Here is a 20,789-nt window from a genome sequence, read left to right as displayed (position 1 = left end):
CCAAGCTCTAAGTATTATAAGATTTTTTGACTTTAAGCTTAATCAATGTGGTAGGCAGAATAATGTCCCCGCTGTTCCCCTCCCACCTTGCCCCAAAGACATTCATATCCTAAACCCCAGAACTTGTGAATGTTATGTTACATGGCAAGGGAGATTAAGATTGCTGAGAAGCTAATTTAAAATAAGGACGTTATCCTAAACTATCCATTCGGGTCCAATATAATCACAAGCGTTCTTATAATGTAGAAGGGGAGGCAGAAAGGGAACCTCGTACTGATGCCATGTAAGAAAGACTTGACTGACCATTGCTTGCTTTGAAGATGTTGCAAGGGCCCATGAGCCAAGGAATGTGGGCAGCCTCTAGAAGCTGGAAAATGCAAGAAAACAGATTTTCCTTGGAGCCTCTAGTTAGGAACGCAGCCCTACAGACACCTGGAATTAGCTCAGTGAGCTCGGTGTCAGACTTACGACTTCCACAACCGAATTACATTTGTATTTTTTAAGCCACGAAGTTTGTGTTAATTTGTTACAGCAGCCATAGGAAACTAACACAATGGTGATAAGTACCATAACTATCAAAGTTGGGCCAAGTCTATCACAGATGTAAGGTTTAAATGAAATTCTATACTCAGGTATTTTGTAAAGGTCTTCAGATGCAGGAGTAATCAGAAACCATAAAAAGTTTGCAGAAAAGTCATGAGAATAGTCTCTAAGGGAATGAAATTTTTACTGGTGATTCATGGGAAGAGTAGAAACCTGGTTATATGAAAGAAAGAAAATGATGAGGGAAATTAGAAAGGTTATATACAACATACGAGTTTCTTCTCTGGACCTCACTTTACTCCTTTACGAACTGAAGGGCTGGGATAAATAATTCCTCTAGCTCTTAAAAAAAGATTATAAAATCCTGACTGATGCTAACATGAGATGACAGATGCCTTTGACACTCCACCCTCTCCAAAGTGTGAAGAGCACTCATTTTATAAAGTATAATTATCTTTATTATCTGATGGTCAAGCTTCACAGAAATCTCTTAAGTTACGAAGAAAGTGGCTCTGAATTTTAACCCTGACACTTATTCATGTAGGGTGCATGGGAAAATTGTTTAGCTTTCTTATTCTTCTGCCACTGCACCTATACAAGTATTGGTTTTTGGGGGCCCCTGGGTGGCTCAGTTAGTTAAGCTTCTGACTTCTGGTTTCAGCTGGTCATGATTTCACCATTTTTGAGCATCGAGCCCTCTGATGGTGCAGAGCCTGCTTGGGATTCTCTCTCCCTCTCTTTCTGCCCTTCCTGTACTCTCTCTCTCAAAATAAATTAACAACATAAAATAAAGGTATGATTTTGTCAATTGCTGTATCTGCCCCTAGCAGTCTCTCCCTTTCTACTCTTGGAAATTTGATGACTTAGTTTATAAACATTTTAAGCAGTGAAAGACTAAATTGGTTACGTAGACTCTAGAACTATTTTCTAAACAAAACATAGATGGTGGAGAGATTTGGTGACTTATTTTGATTGTCCCAAGGCCTGTTTTATTAATCTCCAGGCTCTCTGCTATTGTTTGGAAAAGGAAGGTTGGATGCGGTCTTACTGTAGTATGCCTGTTTTTAATCTTTATAATGTAAAAAATATATCTGAAAAGCTCTTCACAAAAAAGTTAAATGGAAGCAATCTGAATTGTAGGATATTCTTGGAATATCTGATTTTTTAAAACAATGAACATGTATTGTTTTTATAATCAGAAAAACCATTTTCTTCTTTTTTTTTCTTCCTTTCTTTTATTATTTTTTTTGAGTAGGCTGTATCCCCAAGGTGGGGCCTGCACTGACAACCCAAAGATCAAGAGTAGCGTGCTCTAATAAACCAGCCAGGTACTCCACCATTTTCATTTTAAATAATGAAAAATTTGAAGACTCTCTCCATCCTATCTTCATTTAGCATATTTTCATGATCGGATGATTTTTATTTAATGGTTGTAAACACTGTGTTTATGGGTTTTTGATTCACTCTTGGTCTGTCATAAGATACTCCATATACTGATACATATAATACTAAAAGGCAAGGTGTAAATATGAACTATTGCAGGAATGCCAACAATCAATATGGTGAAAGGTGACCGATCGCCTTTTGACCTCTGCTCCATTCATTCAAGTTTAGACGAATTAATATCCAACCTGGTAAATGTCACTGTACATACAGAGAACACTTTCCTTCACTTAGTCCTTCCAACAACCCTGGGAGGTAGGCGCGTTCTGGGAGATGAAACGACTTAACCAAAGTTACTTAGGCTAGGCAGAGGCCACGTTCAGCAGCCTGGTCAAGCAAACAGGGACAGGTCTTTCCAGGGCTTCTAGTAACAGGAAGAGATTTCACTGCACCCTGGCCTCTACGTTCCCTGACCTAAGAGTTACCTTTACAAACCCAAATTCTGCCTCTTCGGCGTCAGTAAGGCAGGCGGCGGGCTAGGGAAACCTGTAGCTCACCCCAAAAGCGAGCACTATCGCCGGAGCCCCGGAGCCACGCACAGTCCGCCCCCTCCCGCGACCGCAGGCTCCGTGTCCTGAGCCGGACTAACCTGACCAGGTCGGTCATGCAGGAGCCCACCACTACCACCGCCGCCACCTCCTCCTGCCACTGCCGGCCGGGTTCCCCTGATGCCTCCATGGCCAAAAGGAGGTGCTCTCCACACTGGAGGCTGACCTTTGCCCTTTGTCCGACCCCGTAATCAGAAATGCCGCTCCTACGCTCCCTAACGACGCGGGCCTTTCAGACGCCTCTGCGGGTCGCCCACCTGACTGCCCGAAATAACCCCACCCCTCCAGCTGCCCTCCGTTTTTTCCGGGATGGTCTCCTCGCACCGCCTCTAGTAACAGGGCGCTTCTGAGAGTTCCAGGCTCCACGCCACACGCCACCCACGAGGCCCGCGCAGAGTAAGGACCTTTCAGGCACTGCGGGGACGCCTTTCTGAGTGCCCGGCTCGGTGCGTCCGGGGGCGCGCACGCCGCCCGGCTCGCGGGCCGCAGAGGGGGCGGGGCGGAACGTCCGGGGGCGCGCACGCATCCGGTCCGCGGTGCGCGCGCAGGTCGGTGCGTCAGTCGGGGGCGCGCTCGGGTAACCTGTACCCCACGTAGTCGCCGGTTACCGATCGGACTAAGTTCCAGGTACCTGGACTGGGGCTGGTGCGGGGAGGTTGGATCCCGAGTCGCACAGGTGGCGCTGAGGACCGGGGTTTAAAAATGCCCCAGGCTCGCCGCCTCTTCCTGTAGAGATGGCCCCCGTTCTAAAGATGCCCTGTTCATCCCTCTCACGCTGGTTCCCGCAAGAACGAGCCCCCCCCAAGGCCAGAGGTTGCTCTTTTTGCATATTTAGCCCGCTTCCCTGGTCCCTCGTTAAACTCAGACTCCTTCCTCCTGCCGGCCTGGTGAGGGGATCATACAGTTTGGGAGAGGGAGAGTATCCCTTTTTAGATGGCCCCTAGAATGGGGTAGTCATTCTTTGGGTATGAGACGACTTGTTTTTCTCGAATGTTGCCCCTGGAGAAATTGCTTCCCCACTTAACTTCCCTCGTGCGCTGTATGACGTTGAGGTGACGCAGCAGGACGCCACCCCTTTCCGTTTCATGACGTCAGCAGGGCACATGTTTCCGTGTTTGTCATCCCATCTTAATTGCGAGATACTGGACGATGCTTTAGACGTCTTTGTAGCCTCCAGGCTACCCATCAGAGGACCTTATGTGACCCTATTTTGGGCAGCCGACCCTGTAAAAATTGTATTGCTGCATTTTCCTCTTGTAATACGTCAAAATCAGGAAATACACATTGCACAACTAGCATTCGGAGGAGGCTGGCCACTAAATTTTTTGCCTACCTGGGAGCTGTAATAGGACTATGATGTGAAAAAGCTCGTATTGGGAATGATCCCGCATTCACGTCCCTGGCTCAAAAGGATCACACCGAAGAGCTTCGGCTCTTTGGTGACCGCTGGTTTGGGAGTGTTTATTTCCCTTCTTAGAGAAGTCACTACACCTACAATTGAAACAGATTTTAATGCTGCAGGAAATCTTGCACTGTCCAAAAAAGTGGTATTGTAACTGTTCTGAAACGAATTCATTCCTTCAGGTGTTAGTTTGAGGTCATGACAGTTGTTGAATTGGGATGCGTTATTGTCACCTTAAGTATAACTTGGCTTCTGGTGCAGGTTTTTTCCCTGTAGGATATGACTAGTGGATCACTCAGGCCATCTTCGGCAGCAGACCAGCGTGTAGTCAGATGTGTTTCTCGTTGTCAAGCAACCATTGGTTCAAATTCATGACTTTTTGTTCAAATTTTATAGGGTGTATACTTAAATCGCTCTGATGCTTTTCTCTTGGTGGTTGCAATTGTACATTCTTATTTGAGGGGAGGATGGGTATAGGGACTTTAAAGGAGATCTGGATTTGAATTCTGATCTTTATGTTTGCTAGGTTTGTGCCTTTGAATAACTTACTTAGTCTTGCTGAGCTTTAGTTTTCCTATCTGTGAAATGGGAACAATAATAATCAGAGAGCAGGGTTGTTGGGGGGAAGTACATGAAATTACAGGTAGAGGTGGGTAATATAGTGCCTGATACTCAGTAGATTTTTCAGAATGTGTTGATTGTTTCCATTTTTCATAGAAACGAGAGGTAAAATAATGATCGGTATTATGGGAAAAAGCATGGAAGAATAATTTTGTAATGTAGGTGAGATCCTTTTGCTTTTTTTTTTTCCAGATGAGTATTTCTGTGTTTTGCATATGATCTAGATAAGCCTCCTTTCAAGAACTGTGACATCAGTGGGTAGAAGTAAGAGTGGAAATGTTGCAAAATAGGAAAAAAATTAAGCTTCAAGATGATAATAAGGGTTAGTACACTGTTCAAAGACAAATCACAGAAGTTATTCCTATCACCTGTAGAGTGGGAATTCTAATACCTGCCTTCCTGCCCAGAATTGTGAATATCAACTGTGATAATGTATTTGGAAGCTTTTTACAAGTGGTGGTATCATAAAAATGTATAACATGATTTTTATGGTTAAAAATACAGTGCATTAGATGTTTATTCCTACTTCGCGGGGACATTAAAATGGTGGAGGGAGATCATCTCCCACCTATAAGTGGCTGGAAGAGGAGCTTGTTTTACATTTGCAGAAAGGAAGGTTTGAGTACAGAAATATAAAGCCTTTACTGCCTCAAAGCTACTTCTGAGTGTCATTGCTATATTAGGTCACCATGTTACTATTTTCTGAAACGTCACTGCAGGCCTTCCTTTATTACTATCTAAAGTGATTAAAACAGGTACTGGGTAACATTTATTTTGGCAGAGACCTGTAAGTACTCATATGGTAAAACAGATGAAAACTAGAACCAGAACATCATTTCCTTATAGTTATAACTTCCAAGAAATTAATTTGCTTTTGATGTGGGGTAATCCTTTCAGACTGAGGAAGAACGTGATTATTTAAATGAACTTAATGCACCTCTGAAAGTAGAAGTTCTCATTTAGAAGTCTATTTAGAGGAATGTATGCATTCCCTCTCTCTTGCCCCATGGGTTTCCAAATAATATAGATATGATTTATTGGTTTTACTTTTGCATTTTCAATATAAGTACTTCTTAGTGCCTGAAAGTCAAAGTCTTGTAGATCCATGTGAGTTTGTGTTGCTTAGTATCTGGATAAGTGTATATTTTCATGATTTAACTGTTAAGTAGCTTTTTGCTACATATATTCTGTGGATACCTTATCTTCTACCAGTTTTTTTGAGGGCATATTATCTTCTCTCCATACCTTAATATTTTTCTACTTTTTGTCTTTTCATTCATTTATTTACTAAAAGATTTTTATTGGGTGCCTAGCATGTGCCAGGTACTTTTGTTAGGATTCCACACATGGTCCTTGCATGGGGGAGGTCGCAAAGCTTAGGACGTTCCATGTCCCCTGTGGAGGACAGTAGATCAGAAGTAAATAATTTCTAGTAAGTAACAATTGCAAGTAGGTTATACGTATTCTCAAATTTTATACAGTATTATCAAGTCCTTCTTCTCGTGGGGACACAGAGGGAAAATTCCTAACTTAATGGTGTGTACCTTTTGTGTGTTGGGGGAGGGGATTGTCAGTGAAGGATTCTTAAGCTTCAACTAAAGTGGGAGCTGCTGATTGTTAAGATAGCTTTAAGTAGTATGTGGCAGTGTAGAAATCAGCTTTGTAAAGGAGGAGGGAATTGGATTTGAAGGATTGCTTCTGTCCCTGAAAAGCATTGATGTAGTCTATGCCCTGAGGAGGTGAGCAACAGAGGAGGATCATTGAAAGAGGCTGCTGTATGACGGGAAATGAAGTATTCATTCAAGAGAATGAATACTATGTACTGCGCCAGTTTTCAGGAAACTTGTCATATCTAGTTCTTTTGGATACCTTGACCGCTGTTCTTTCCTTCTGCTTTCAGTGGTGATTTGCGAGTCAAGTTAAAATGTCCCCAGAAGTGGCCTTGAACCGAATTTCTCCAATGCTCTCCCCATTCATATCTAGTGTGGTTCGCAATGGAAAAGTGGGACTGGACGCTACAAACTGTTTGAGGATAACTGACTTGAAATCTGGGTATGTACCAGAACTGATTCAATAATGTATCAGAACCAATCCAGCCTTTACCTAATAATAAACTTCTCCCATCAGATTCATAAAAATTGAACACCAGAGAAATTCATCAAGTCGTGGTCTTATCACATGTTGGTGCAGTTGGTTTTGTCCAGTTCTTGACATTTTATGTTTCAAGTTGCTTTATTTGTGTTGTGGGCCATTGCTTTATGATCAGAGTGTTCGTGTCTGTTTTTGTTTTTGTTTTTTGTTTTTTTGGCACATCTCTTTGTTAACCGTGTGCCCTGTGGTTTTTAGCAAGTGTGTTTCTCATTCATTGACTTGTTTTCTTGTTATGTCTGCTGCAATCCAGAAGGTACTATAAGAGTTGGGTTTGGGATTCTGATTCTGACATCATTTGATAATCTCTTTTAATAGGAAAATTATAATAACTAGCTGGAATGAGTCACAATGGGCTTGGAACAGTTGAATCTCACACCTGGAAATGTTGCATTAAAAAGCCTCAACTTACTATTTAGAAATAAATTTAGATTTATAGTGAATTTACAAAATAACCACAGAAAATTGATGGTGCTATAACGCTGTTAATTGTTCGACAAGCCTTGCTTGGATTTTTCCAGTTTTCCCACGCATGCATGTCCTTTTTCTGGACAGGATCCAGACTGAATTTAGTTGTCACTCCTTAACCTGTGACTGTTCCTGTCTTTCTTTGTCTTTTGCAATTTTGACACCTTTGAAGATAACACTGACTAGTTGTTTTATAAAATGTTGCTCAGTATGGGCTTGTCTACTGTCTTCCCTTGNCCCCCGCAGGAATACTATAGAATTGTATGATTTTCAGGGCATTAGGTCAGGGAGTACCTGAGATTCATATGTCCTGTTACTGTTATGTTGATGTTGACCGCTCCGGTAAGACGTATCTCTCAGGTTTCTCCACCATAAAGTTAACTTGATCTTCCCTTTGTCATTGGTAAGTATCTTGGGAAGTGACACCTTGAGACTGTGCACACGTTCACTTCCTCGTCGTACTTTTGTCCACTAATTTCAGCGTCTGTTGATGGTTCTTGCCTGCAAATGTTATTACTATGGTGCTGGTCTAAGAGTGATTTTCTGTTTCCTGTACTCCCCTCACATGTATTAATTTGAATTCTGCTGTAAGGAAGCACTATCCCTTCTCCCCCAGTTACTTATTTATTCACTTATTAATTATGTCAGTATGCATTCTTAGGTGTTTATTATTCTTTGGGTCATAAGTCAAAGATCGTCTTCATTTATTTTGTTGTTCAGTTGTTTTAGTTTTGTTGTTGGGAGCTTTGTCAAGTTGGCTTTTGTGTCTTTTTGACATCCCCCCATCAGTTTTTGAGCACTTTCTTACTAGAAATGTCACATTCTTGGTTCTCTTTTAGCTTTTCTTTTTATGCTCTTTTTCCTTCTCTAAGTCTTGCTGGTTTTTTTGAATAAGTTGAAGACTTAGATACAAGGGTATACCCTTACGTTCTTTAGCAGTCTGGTAAAGAAGACTAAGTTGGATACTTTGTTGGAATAGTAGGTTGTTTTTTAAAAGATCTGGTATTCTCTTCAGTTAATCATTGGGTATGGGGTTTCTTTTGGAGGTGACAAAAATGTCCTAAAATTAGATAGTGTGATGGTTACACAATTCTGTAAATATGTGAAAAATGACAGAATTATGCACCTTATAAGGGCAGTTTTTGTGGTATGTGAATTATAGCTTAGAAAAACTGTCCTCAAAAGAAGCCAGACCCATGAACCAGAGATGTTTACTGTCCTGAATGGATAGGACATGGAGATAGGTCTTTCTTCTTCATTTGGTCACGGATATTTTTTCAGAGGTGGTGAGGACCTGATAGAGGACTGGGGAATGGCTTATGTAAGATGATGTAATCTGAATTTCTTACTCCCTGTGTCAGTATCCTGAGAGAATAGTTGGGTTCATCAACAGTCACTTCGCTTCTTTTCTGCAGACTCCCTCTCCAAGACTCCCCAATTCCTGAATGTTTAGTTGAGTGTTTAAATGCAAATGATGGATCTGATGATACATTTAAAATGAATGCACTAGACCTGGCCTGGTCTGGACTAGCTTTGTGAAAAAGATTTGAAATGGCATTAATGGCATTTAGTACTTAAGGAATGTACTTTCTTTAGATTTAAACCAGGAATGCAGATACCTATCCCTATATCAACAAAGTTGCTACGTGCAAAATGATGTGGGAAGCCTTAGTAATCTAGAGCATTAGTGGTGCCTTTTATGTAGTACTTGTCTGAAAGATTCATGAAAGTTCTTTGGAATCTCGTTAACAATTCTTTCTTCAATCCTTAACATCAGACTGTGTGTGCATTCCTTAAGTTTCTATAGCAAAACAGTGGCGGGGTTTGGGAAAAGATTGGCTTCTTTTTTAGTGTGTCGCCTAAGCCTGTCTCTTTCTTTTAGATCAGTAGCACTCATGGTTACAAGAAATGGGGTACGTGTTTGTGATTTCTGTGAACTCAAAGGGGTAGACCCTATAGGACATAGCATATGCAAAAGGTATAAAATGAGGAGACTTGATTTCTGGAGACCACAATAACTCATCTTATTTCTGTGTATGGCTACTTGCTCTTGAAGAGATGAGGTCTGGGTATCTATATTCTAGATCTGACTCATAAGAGTAATAGATAGGTAAAAACCTATTCAAAGTAAGATTTTTAAAAAAAATAGAAGTTCATCTTTATTTCTCTCATGGCATCTAAATCTTTATACCTAATGTATACCTGTGTTTGTATGTTTCTTTAAAAAAATTTTTTTTAAATGTTTATTTTTGAAGGGGAGAGAGACAGAGTATGAGCGGGGGAGGGGCAGAGAGAGAGGGAGACACAGAATCTGAAGCAGGCTTCAGGCTCTGAGCTGTCAGCACAAAGCCCAACGCAGGGCTTAAACTCACAATCCATGAGATCATGACCTGAGCTGAAGTCAGATGCTTAACCGACTGAGCCACCCAGGCACCCCCCATATGTTTCTATCTAAGCTCCATTGCTAGACTGTCTTGATTTTAAGGACAGGATTCTTATTTTTTTTGTAGGCCTCCTTAAGGTCTGCCGTAGTACCTTTCACATATAGTATAGCAAGTAGAGGTTAAATGAGTGAATAAGTAAGATGTTTTCTTAAGAGAGATTGCCTGGTTTGGGGATCATAGTGGTTTGAATATCTGGTTTGGAGACATGTTTTATTGGCCTGGTAGTTCATTACTTACATTTTGCTGTACATAATCCTTTGAAGTTTCATTCCATGACAGATGAGTGGACATTTTTGAAATGAGAGTACAGTGTTTTAATAGTACTGGGTTTCCTCTTCTAGGTTGAGGGGGCAAGTTTTTATTTTAGGGAATTATTCCATGAGGCTGCTGGATGCTCATTACCTCTTTGTTCTGTGTTACTTTGATCACAAGCATGTGCTATTTGTAAGATGCCATATTTTGTCATTTTTAGTGATTTACTAATCTTGAAGATATCTAAATGTTCAGTGTTCTGGAATGATGCCTGGCAAATATAAAGGAGAGGAAAGCAGAGGGCTCACTGCAACCTGTGGCAGCCAAGCCTTATTATCTTTTTTCAGCATATCACAGTGACTCAACCTTACTGGCACATGGCTGTGTTTGGGGCATCTGCTCTGACATCTCATCCGCCCACAACTACCTGTTGTATTTTTTGTTCATGTTCTGAATTTCATTACTTAATTAAAAATAGATACTCTGTGTACTTGGTTACTAAATAGAACAGTTTTAAAAGATGAGCGCTGTAAGCTTTGAAGACTGATCTTTGTTTGCCGCCTTGGTCCCTCTCACTGGCTGAGCCTTTATTCTTAGCCTTGTGCCTGGAAGGAGGCTGCTGCCCAGGAGGCGAGAGTTTAATTTTGAGGATGGGTGACTTTTAACCATTTAGTATCCAGCTGTTCACTGGGATTTTCCATTTCACTTTCTTTTCTGTGTTCTTTTGTGATCTTTTTCTATTTTTTGTGTGTATATCTTTATACTTCATTTATTCATTATATGAAAATATACCCTAAACCATATATAGTATTATTTTGTAGATTTAAAAAGTTCATACAAATGGCATCATCCTGTGTGTGTGTTTATGTATGTATGTGTATGTATGTATATGTGTATATATATATATATATATATGTATTTTTTTTTGCATCTTGTTTGTGTTGTTTAGTAGGAAGTACATGAAATTTACCTATGTTAATAATACTTATGGTTCAAGTTCTTTGGTTTGCACTTCTATATCATATTCCATTGTAGGAATATGCTATACAACTTTTTGATTCATTCTCTTACTGATTGTCTTACATGTTTTAAATTTCTTTTGACCAAGAATGCAGGCCATATTGCACATTCTCCCACCTGTGTGCAAGAAGATATATATGAGAATATTTTCTGGGGCTTACTTTTTTTGAGTTGGGTGTGTTCACCCATTAGTGGTTATAAAAATCAGTTGAGTGAGTCACTCCAACATCTAAAAAATGAATGAGAATAGAATGGAAACTATCAGAATGTGTCACACATAATAAGAATAAGCACTGTTTTGTAAATTTTGCTTTCAGTTAAATAAGTATGTGGGTACTGGATCACAATGCAAAATGTGTGTGTTTTGATAAAAACATTTTGAAAGCAAAAAAAATTGTTTTGAAAGCTACCCCTTTAAGGTATATTCCTAGGAATAAAATTGCTGACTCTTAAGGTATATGCATATTCCATTTTATTAGAATATTGCTAGATTGTATCAGTTCCCTTCCACCAGAAAGGAATGAGAGTTCCCATTGTTCTGTAGCCTTAACAATACTCTGAGTTGTTAGACTTAAATTTTTTGTCAAGCTAACGGGTGTGAAATGGTATCTCATTATGTTTTCAGCTTGTATTTTCCTGATTATTAGCATAGGGAAGAATCTTTTCAAATCTTTATTGCCAATCAAGATTTCTTCTTTTAGGAGTATCCTTTGCCCATCTTTTAAGTGGGTTATTTGTAGCTTTGTATAGATTTTATTTTTGAAAAAAAATTTTAATGTTGATTTTTAAGAGAGAGAAAGAGACAGAGAGAGGGGGGAGAGAGCGTGCGTGCATAGGTGGGGCAGGGGCAGAGAGGGAGACACAGAATCCGAAGCAGGCTACAGGCTCCGAGCTGTCAGCACAGAGCTGGACATGGGGGCTTGATCTTTCAAACTGCGAGATCATGACCTGAGCCGATATCAAGAGTGGGGTCCTTAACCAACTGAGCTACCCAGGAACCCCTATATAGATTTTAAATCATCCTTGATGTATTTTGGAAACTAATCTTTTAGCAGTTTTATGTATTAGAAATATCTACATGCAGTCTGTCTGTGGCTTATATTCTTTTTTTTTAAACGTATATTTTATTTATTTTGAGAGAGAGTGAGAGAAAGCGAGAGAGTATGGGAGTGACAGAGAGGGAGAGAAAGAAAATCCCAAGCAGGCTGCCCACTGTCAGTGGGGCTTGATGATCTCATGAACCATAAGATCATGACCTGAGCCAAAATCAGGAGTCAGACATTTAACCACCTGACCCGCTCAGGCACCCAGTATTCTTAATTTCATGCTACTGATGTTAGAAGTTTTAATTTTAATGAAGTCAGATTCATCAGTATTTTCCTTTTTAGATTTGTGCTGTGTATATGTGTGTTTTCGTGGAAGAGGGAACATTTCAAGAAATTCTGTCACACTCAAAAGTCATACATCTTCCTTCAAGAATTTTAAGTTTTCCTTTTTGCTCTGCAAATAGAAATTGATTTCTTTCTATTAAACATGTTGTGAGATAGAGATATGGTTTTTTCTTCATGTGGATAATTGATTGTTTCAGCATCATTTATTGAAAAGCCATCCTTGGCCCGTGGATCTACCTACCTCTCTTATTATGTCAAGTTTATATCATACATGGATCAGTTTCTAGGCTTCCTGTCCTGTTCTGTCAGCCTCATTGTCCTTATGCCAATTGCACACTGTGTTAACTTCTATAATATAATATCTGGTAGGAAAATTTTCATCCATCTTGTTCTGATTCTTAAAAATTGTCTTGCTTAACCATATATTCTAGATACTTTTTGATAACTTCATTTAAATAGTTGGATCCTGTTCTATTAGTTAACAAAGCTTCTATTCTTAACTCATTGAGAAAAGAAAATAAAGGGAAAATGACGTGGTGAAGGGCTTATTGAGAATTAATGGTCAGGAAAGCTCTCTGAGGAAATGGCATTTAAGTTTAATCATGAAAGATAAGAATAATTCCATGTGAAGAGCTGGGGAAGTTGATGTAAAAAGGGAATACCAGGTGTAAAGGCAGGATAAAGCTTTGCACCTTCAAGGATCTGCAAGGCCACTGAAAGTTGAAATGTAGTGAGAAAGTGTAAGAGGGAAATGAGATGAGATTCTAAAGATATTCAGGGGCCAGATTATGCAGAGCCTGGTGGGCTATATTAGGAAACTTGGGTTTTATTCTGCATAGGATGAGGAGTTATAGAAGAATTTTAAGCAGAGTCACATGATCTAACTTATATCAAAAAATCATTGATTGTTATATAGAAAGAGGCTTGTGCAGGATAAGGTAGTCTAGTTAGCTGTCCATTTGCACAATAGACCAGGTGACAGATGACAGAGTCTTAAGAATATGGTGGTGGCAGTGGAGATGGAAGGAGGTGAATGGATTATAATCTACTTAGACGGTAAAAACGTGAGGGTGTTGAATTGGGGGTTTGATAGAGAATCAAGAATGACTTCTTCCTTCTAAACTTGAACAGGTGAGTGAGATGGTTATACCATCTATGAGATAGGAAAGATTGGTGGAGGAACGACTTTAATTTTGATTGATTGTTGTCTGCGTCTGCCATGCAGTTATCATGGTAGGTTTCCTTTGGCCTCTTTCCTGTGCTGAATCTCATATCTTGCTTTCTTGTTTTACCCTCTTGTTTTGTTGGAGTGTGCACTCCAGTAGCACCCTAAGAAAGGGAGAAGAGGAAGTTTATTTTTTGAGTTCCTGAAAGTCTGAAAATGAGTTTATTCTGTGTTTAAACTTGATAGATAATTGGGGCAGGTATAGAAGTCTATGTTGCATATTATCTTTTCTTCAAATTTTGAAGGCCTTGGTCTGTAATTTAGGAACCCTCGAAACACATATTATTGTAGTTTCATGGATGCGGTGTCTTCTCTGTAAGGATATTAATTATTGCTTGTTTTTAAAATTGAGGTATAGTTGACCATAGTTTTAAAAAAGCATTTTTTCTGTATCTTGCACTATCTCGGTTTTGCTCTCTGTCTGTAGTGTTGTTGGCTTTCCTCAAATTGATGACTGTTGGCTGTCCATGTCTATTAAGGAGGGAGAAAGAAAAATGTGAATTTGAAGCTGTTGTGGATGGGCGGACTTCAGGTAGCATGAGCAGGCAGCACCGGGGCTTCTTTGTTAGGTGATTGTCAGATTCATACATGCAGATCTTTTCTCTGGGGCTATAAAAAATACAAGGGTCTATATGAATGTATATTCCTGTATGCCAGCAAAATTCTAACTATTGGGCCAGGATATGTAAATATTAAGGCTTCTGAGGTATTTGGTGTATTGTTATATGCAAGGATATATAACATACATGTAATTAAATTTATTTTCAGAAATGTGTTATCAATTTATATTTTCACTAGCAGTATGTGAGGATACCAGTTCCTTTACAGTTTTGATAAAATTGGTATTATAAATTCTGTAGGATTACCTGCTAATTCAATAGATGGAAATGGTCTTTAATTGCTCTTATATTTTACTTTATTTACTGATATGTCTGTGTGTAAATTACCAATTCATAATGTCTGTCCATTTTTCTGATGTGGTATTTTTCTTTTTTGATTTATAAAACTGTGTATGTTATGAAGATTAACCTTTTGTCATAGATGTTACAGATGTTTTTTCCCCAGATTTTCAGTGTTATTCAATATACAGAAGCTCTTAAATATTACTCACTTTTTGAAGCAGTAATACATGTACAGCATATAAAAAGTAAAAGAAAAGGGTGTTAAGTAGAAAATAGGTCTCTCTCCTATTCCTTTCTCCTATTCCTAATTTTCTTTTCTGAAGGCAACTACTCTTACCAGTTTCTTTTATTTCTTTCTAAGGGTGTTTTTTGTAGATGTAAGTCTTCCCTCCTTTTATTCCATTTCTGTCTAAATAGTAGATGTGGCAGAGTGTATGGTAGTGGCCCTGAATAAATCATACCTCTCTTTATCTGTTCTTCTCTGAAGATGATTTTACCCCTCCTTTCATCAACAGGTAGAGAGTCATTTCTTCACCCCAGAATCCAGGCTGCCTTTGTGACTTGCCGTTACCAGTGGAATGTAGCAAAAATGTCATGTGACTTCTGAGCGTAGGCTCTACCAGGCCTTGTGGTTCCATTTTCTCATGTGGAATACCACTATCACCATGTTCAGGGGGCTCGGATCTGGGTGTCCTTGAGAGAGATCAGCCCACGGAGTCCAGCTGCCCTGGTTCTGCGTGGCCCCACACAGTCTGCCTGTGCAGGTGCACGCGTGAGCCAACCAGGGGCCGGCAGAACCCAGCAACCCACTGACACAGTGATGGGAGATAGGAAGTTGTTTCCCAAAGCCACGAAGTATCGGGGTAGTTTGTTACGCAGCAGTAGATCATTGGTATAGTGGCATATTATGTATTCACGTGACCAGTATATTTTGAAGACTGTTTCATATTAGTACCGATAGAGCTGCTGCCCGCTTTTTAATGTCTGCATACTATTCCAGCATCTGAGCATACTATCATTTAATCATTTGTTATTGAGAGAGGTTCATTTGTATCTGTCTTTTGTTACAACATGGGGCTGTGAAGAATCTCCTTTTATATTTATCTTTGATATTCCAAAATGTTTACTTTTTATGTTGTCATCAAATCTATTTCCTTTGTGGGTTCTTTTAACATTTTGCACAATTAATGCCTTTTCCTCTTTGAGACACCTGTATTTTTTCCTGAGACACCTATACTTTCCTCTGTTGTAGGTTCATTTTTACTTGAAATTAACCTAGAATTTATTTTGGTGTATGATATAATGTAGGAATGGGATATTATTTTTTTTAAATAATCATCTGGTTGTCCTAACACTATTTATAGAATAAATCCTTTACTTATTCACTATTTTGAAATGCCATCTTATGTGCTAAATTCTTGTATTTACTTCTGGTTTTATTTTCAGTGATCTGTATTTGCTTTGTGCAGTTATATAAGCTTTTCAATTATTATAGCTTCATAATATGTTTGAATACTCATCATCTCACCTGCTGGGAATTTGAATGACATTGGATAAGACCTTTTTGTTTGTAGAGAATGGACATCTTTACAACAGGGGTCAGTAAACTTTCTGTGGGGTCAGCTTGTATTTTAGGCATATGAATCTTACAGTCTGTGTTATAACTATTCAGCTCTTGTAGCATGGACTTATGACAATACACAAATGAATACATGTGTTCCAACAAGATTTGATTTACTAAAAGAAGCAAGAGGCCCTTGGATTGTAGTTTCACAGTATTGAGTATACCTGCTTTTAATATTGATACCTCTTCAGGAATATGGTCCATCTGTCCTATTTATGCCCGCTTCTCTGTCTGTCAGTAAAGGTTTGCGTTTTCTTCATTTTGCTCCTGCACATTTACCGTTCACTTTATCCCGAGGTGGTTTACTCTTTGGCTGCTTTCCAGTAGAGATTTTTAGTGGTTTATTGGCATAGATGAAAGCTAATTTAGAAGTTAGATTGAAGTAGAAGGATAAGATGTATTGGAATATTTAATAATTCAATGATCTGTTATCCGAATCCCTAAGAATACATAAGAAGAGTTCAAAGAAAGGAAAAATAGCCAGAACCAGAAGATCTAAAGCAATACTGTGGGGAGGGGTTTGGGTGGCACAAGCCAGAAGTCAAGGTTGACAAAGGATGAAACCCAGTGAGCCGCCTTTAGGGGTGTAGGATGACCATGTAATACAAAGCAAGTAGGGTTTTAGTCAATGGGTGTGAATCCTGATTTTGCCATTTAATAGCTTAATGAGCTTTGGCAAATTGCATACCCTTTCTATGCTTCGGTTTTCTCTTATTTGCGGATGATACTGATAATTGTCTTATTGAGTAGTTAGGGGAATGAAAGGATATAACTCAATATAAAGTACTTAGAGTATTTGGTTATAGTGTTCAATAAATGGTAGCTATTTTTATCTACAACAATAGTAATACTATTATTATCATGTTATGTGTTTTATACAGTATATTACACATGGCATCATATATATCATTATTTCACTGTATTGTTGTTAGGCAGTTGATAGAATCACTTTGGCATTTCAGAATCAAGGACTCTGTAAAGAGTGACTGTCCATGCAGCCAGTATAAGGGAGCTGTCTAAATAAGACTGAGGCAAGCAGAGCAAGATGAGAGGTCACACATGTATAAAAAAGTTAGAAAGTCATAGAGCAGATAAGGACAGGAGAGCCAGAGACTTCTGTTTCTCGGGTAGCATTCTGTCTTTGTTCAGAGCTTTTTGGAGATCCATGGACACAGAAAAAAATACCAATGTAGCCAACTTAGATCCTGCAGCCAACTTAGTCCCTGCAGGTGGATGTACTTTGAAATATTCGATTAGGGTGAAGAGTGAATGGAGATGCCAACTGCTTTTTTAGCAGACAGAACCTAACTGTTTTCAACAGGTGTTAGAGATTGAACATTGACTGTCTTGAGCAGAGACATGCAGCAATTCTCGACAGAGTTGAAGGAGTCTGCCTACCAGGACCTCATAAGATGGTGTACAGGCTGAAGTGGGGAGCTCAGTGGGAGAGTGGAGAGCTAGTGTGGGCGGTGCCTGGGGGGGAGTTGTGAATGTTACAGGGCAGAGTTTTGGCCAAGGCTCAAGGTGCTTATGTAGGCACCCGAGCATCTAGAAACACAGTGAACAGTGTGGAGTGTTGATATTTTGAGCGCTCTTACCATTCCCAGGTGGTCCTCCAGAACTTAAGTTTTGTGTATGTGTGTGTGTGTTGTTTTTTAATTTGGAGAAACACAAGTTCCCCTACTCCTCATGCTCCAACCTTTTCTTCTCTTAGATCTTTAACTTGGGTAGCTGCCTGTCTAACCTTCTTCTGATTATAATAGTATGATACAGTAATGCAAATTCTAATAGTATGATATGGTAATATAAATAATGTTAATTAAGCAGTTAATTTTGTTTTAACATTTCAGAGGGCTTTCACTTATTTTGTGTGTAGGATTTTTTGGCGAAGAAGTCAAAGGATGTTATTGGCTTTGGCCCAGTGAACTCTGACATCATTGACCTTAGGAACTTGTGCTAGTGTTCCACAGTCTTCGCACAGAGACCAGGGCGGTGAATGCTGGGAGAAACCTGGGTCTGGAGATTAATGGTTTTGGTTATGAATTATGACTCACATGGGCTTTTCATGCCCTACAGTGACTTCATTTCAGAGTGACTTCATTTGGTATGGAAGTTTGGGTAGGGGAAGTAGCCTGTCTATTGTGTAAAGGAAAGAAGGTAGAAGATTGATTTAATCTATCCCTGACTCTACTCTGTACTATTCAGGGGAACAAAAAAATAAATCACTCTTACTGTTACCTTTTGTCCCCTCTATTCTGTGCAATTTTAAGGTGGTATTTTTTGACTGGTTTCTGTTTCATTAGCATTTCAAATTTGCAGAGTTCTTTAGAAGATGAGTGGGACTCTTTCAGTGTGCATTCACGGGCACATGATAATAAGTTTGTTCCAAGACTGCAAATTAGGGGTGCCTGGGTGGCTCAGTCAGTTTAGTGGCTGACTTAGGCTCAAGTTATGATCTTATGGTTCTCAGATTCGAACCCCGTGTCAGGTTCTGTGCTGACAGCTGGGAGTCTGGAGCCTGATTCAGATTCTGTGTCTCCCTCTCTCTCTGCCCCTATCCTGCTTGCGCTCTAGCTATCTCTGTTTCTCCAAAATAAATAAACATTTAAAAAAATTTAAAAAAAAGGACTGCAGGGGCACCTGGGTGGCTCAGTCAGTTAAGCATCCGACTTCAGCTCAGGACATGATCTCACGGTTTGTGGGTTCGAGCCCCGCATCAGGCTCTGTGCTGACAGCTGGGAGTCTGGAGCCTGATTCAGATTCTGTGTCTCCCCCTCTCTCTGACCCTCCCCTGCTCTCTCTCTCTCTCTTTCTCAGAAATAAATAAAATCATTAAAAAAAAAAAAGGACTGCAAATTAACCAGTTAAAGGACTAGTTATATGTTAAAGGAATCTGAGGAGTCCATGTAGACAGCCCCTTTTTAACTTCCTTGATGCCTGAATAATCTTGCTACTGGTGCCCTGTTCTTGAGAAATAATTTTGTAATCTTCCTTTCAGGGCCACATTTCCTGAGTAATTTGGTTATCTTTCTAATGGCATGTTATGAAAGTTGTTTTTCCCATTGACCTTGCTTCTCTTGACTTTTTGAAAAATGTATCCTTTTTTGTTTTCCGAAATGGTTTTCATCTCAACCTTTGCTCTTGCCAATTTATTGATAAGAGCTCTTGAGTCAAGTGGAAGTTTTGGAGAATGTCTTGAAATTCCACTGTGAAGTAGGTATAATGCCCTCAGAACAGTTGTTCGTTGTTGTTGTGTAATCAATGGACTGCTTAGACTTTTTTATTTAAAAAACATCACTTTAGAATTTTGTGGCTCAGTAAATTATTAACATGTAGATTCAATTTGGGGCTTAGCACATACTTTATGTTTAATGTTGTAAAAACATACGTACCATTTCCTACTTTCACCGTTTTTTCTAATTTTTTTTTTAATATTTTTATTTATTTCTAGGAGAGAGAGAGACAGCATGAGCAGGGGAGGGTCAGAGAGAGGGAGACACAGACTCTGAAATAGGCTCCAGGCTCTGAGCTGGCCGTGAGCACAGAGCCCGACACGGGGCTCGAACCCACGAACCGCGAGATCATGACTCAAGTGAAAGTCAGACGCTTAACCGACTAAGCCACCCAGGCGCCCCTTCACCGTTTTTAAGTATACAATTTAGTGGTGCTGAGTACAGTGTTGTGCAGTGGTCACCACTGCCCATCTCCAGAACTTCATCTTCCCAAACTGAAACCCTGTGTCCATTAACTAATAACTTCCCATTCCTCCCTTCCTCCATTTTATTTATTTTCTGTCTATGAATCAGACTGCTTTAGGGAACTCATGTAAGCAGAATTATGCAGTACTTGTTCCTTTATGACTGGCTTATTTTACTTTATGTAATGTCTTTGAGGTTTTTCCTGAAGCACGGGTCAAAATTTCCTTCTTTTTTAAGGCTCAATAATATTCCATTGTGTGTACGTAACACATTTTATTTATCCACATCATGGATACTTGAGTTGCTTCCACATCATTTGACTATTGTGAATAATGCTGCTATAATCATAGGTGTACAGATATCTGTTGGGAGTCCCTGTTTTCAGTTCTTTTCAGAATATACCCAGAAGTGGAATTAAACATATGGTAATTCTAAGTTTAATTTTTTGAGGAGTCACTGTATCTACTTCCCTAGTGGCTGCATCATTTTATGTTGCCACCAGCTATCAATGCACAGTGGTTTTTAATGTTTTTGTTTTAAATTAAAAAAAAAATTAGTAGTCATCCTAATGGGTGTGAAGGGGAAATCATTGCCGGTTTGCCTTTTTCTGATGACCAGTGACATTGAGCATCTTTTCATATGCTTAGTGGCCATTTGCATATCTGCTTTGGAGAAATGTCTATTCAGGTCCTTTGCCCACTTTTTAATTGTGCTGTTGTTGGTGGTGAGTTGTAGGAGTTCTTTATATATTCTAGGTAATCAACTCCTTATGAGATATTATAATTTGAAAATATATTTTCCCATTCCATGGGTTGCCTTTTTTTTCTGCAGCAGTGTTTTTACTTTTGATGAAGTGTATATGGTATAAGGGTCCAACTTCCTTTTTTTTTTTCTTTGCATGTGTATATCCAGTTTCTACAACACTATTTGTTGAAAAGGCCGTCTTTCCCTCCATTAAATGGTTTTGTCACTGTTGTTGAAATTATTTGACCATATATTTGAGAGTTTTCTTCTGGAATCAGTATTCTTTTCATTTAGTCTGTATGTCTTTATGCCAATA

The 20,789-nt window shown here is 39.3% G+C and overlaps 2 protein-coding genes across 4 annotated transcripts in view; one reads left to right on the top strand and one right to left on the bottom strand.

The window, feature by feature from the left end:
- RBKS (ribokinase) overlaps window positions 1–2,954 on the bottom strand; it is an 86,782-nt gene extending 83,828 nt beyond the window's left edge. The window contains exon 1 of one of the 3 annotated variants that reach the window (XM_077774131.1): window positions 2,576–2,954. In XM_077774131.1, coding sequence (XP_077630257.1) covers window positions 2,576–2,664 — 89 coding nt within the window. In that variant the 5' untranslated portion in view covers window positions 2,665–2,954. The remainder of the gene's footprint in view (window positions 1–2,575) is intronic. The other 2 variants (XM_077774129.1, XM_077774130.1) reach the window with 2 other exon arrangements.
- A 103-nt stretch (window positions 2,955–3,057) lies between these two features.
- BABAM2 (BRISC and BRCA1 A complex member 2) overlaps window positions 3,058–20,789 on the top strand; it is a 397,283-nt gene continuing 379,551 nt past the window's right edge. Inside the window, exons 1-2 of the mRNA XM_077774132.1 lie at window positions 3,058–3,161; window positions 6,458–6,609. Of these exons, the coding sequence (XP_077630258.1) occupies window positions 6,482–6,609 (128 nt within the window). The 5' untranslated portion in view covers window positions 3,058–3,161; window positions 6,458–6,481. The remainder of the gene's footprint in view (window positions 3,162–6,457; window positions 6,610–20,789) is intronic.

The sequence above is a fragment of the Crocuta crocuta genome, unplaced genomic scaffold, assembly GCF_008692635.1.
Source record: "Crocuta crocuta isolate KB4526 unplaced genomic scaffold, BGI_CrCroc_1.0 scaffold246, whole genome shotgun sequence".
Taxonomy (NCBI): Eukaryota; Metazoa; Chordata; class Mammalia; order Carnivora; family Hyaenidae; genus Crocuta; species Crocuta crocuta.
Note: the sequence above shows the minus strand (reverse complement) of the source record. Positions and strands in the feature narration are given on the sequence as shown.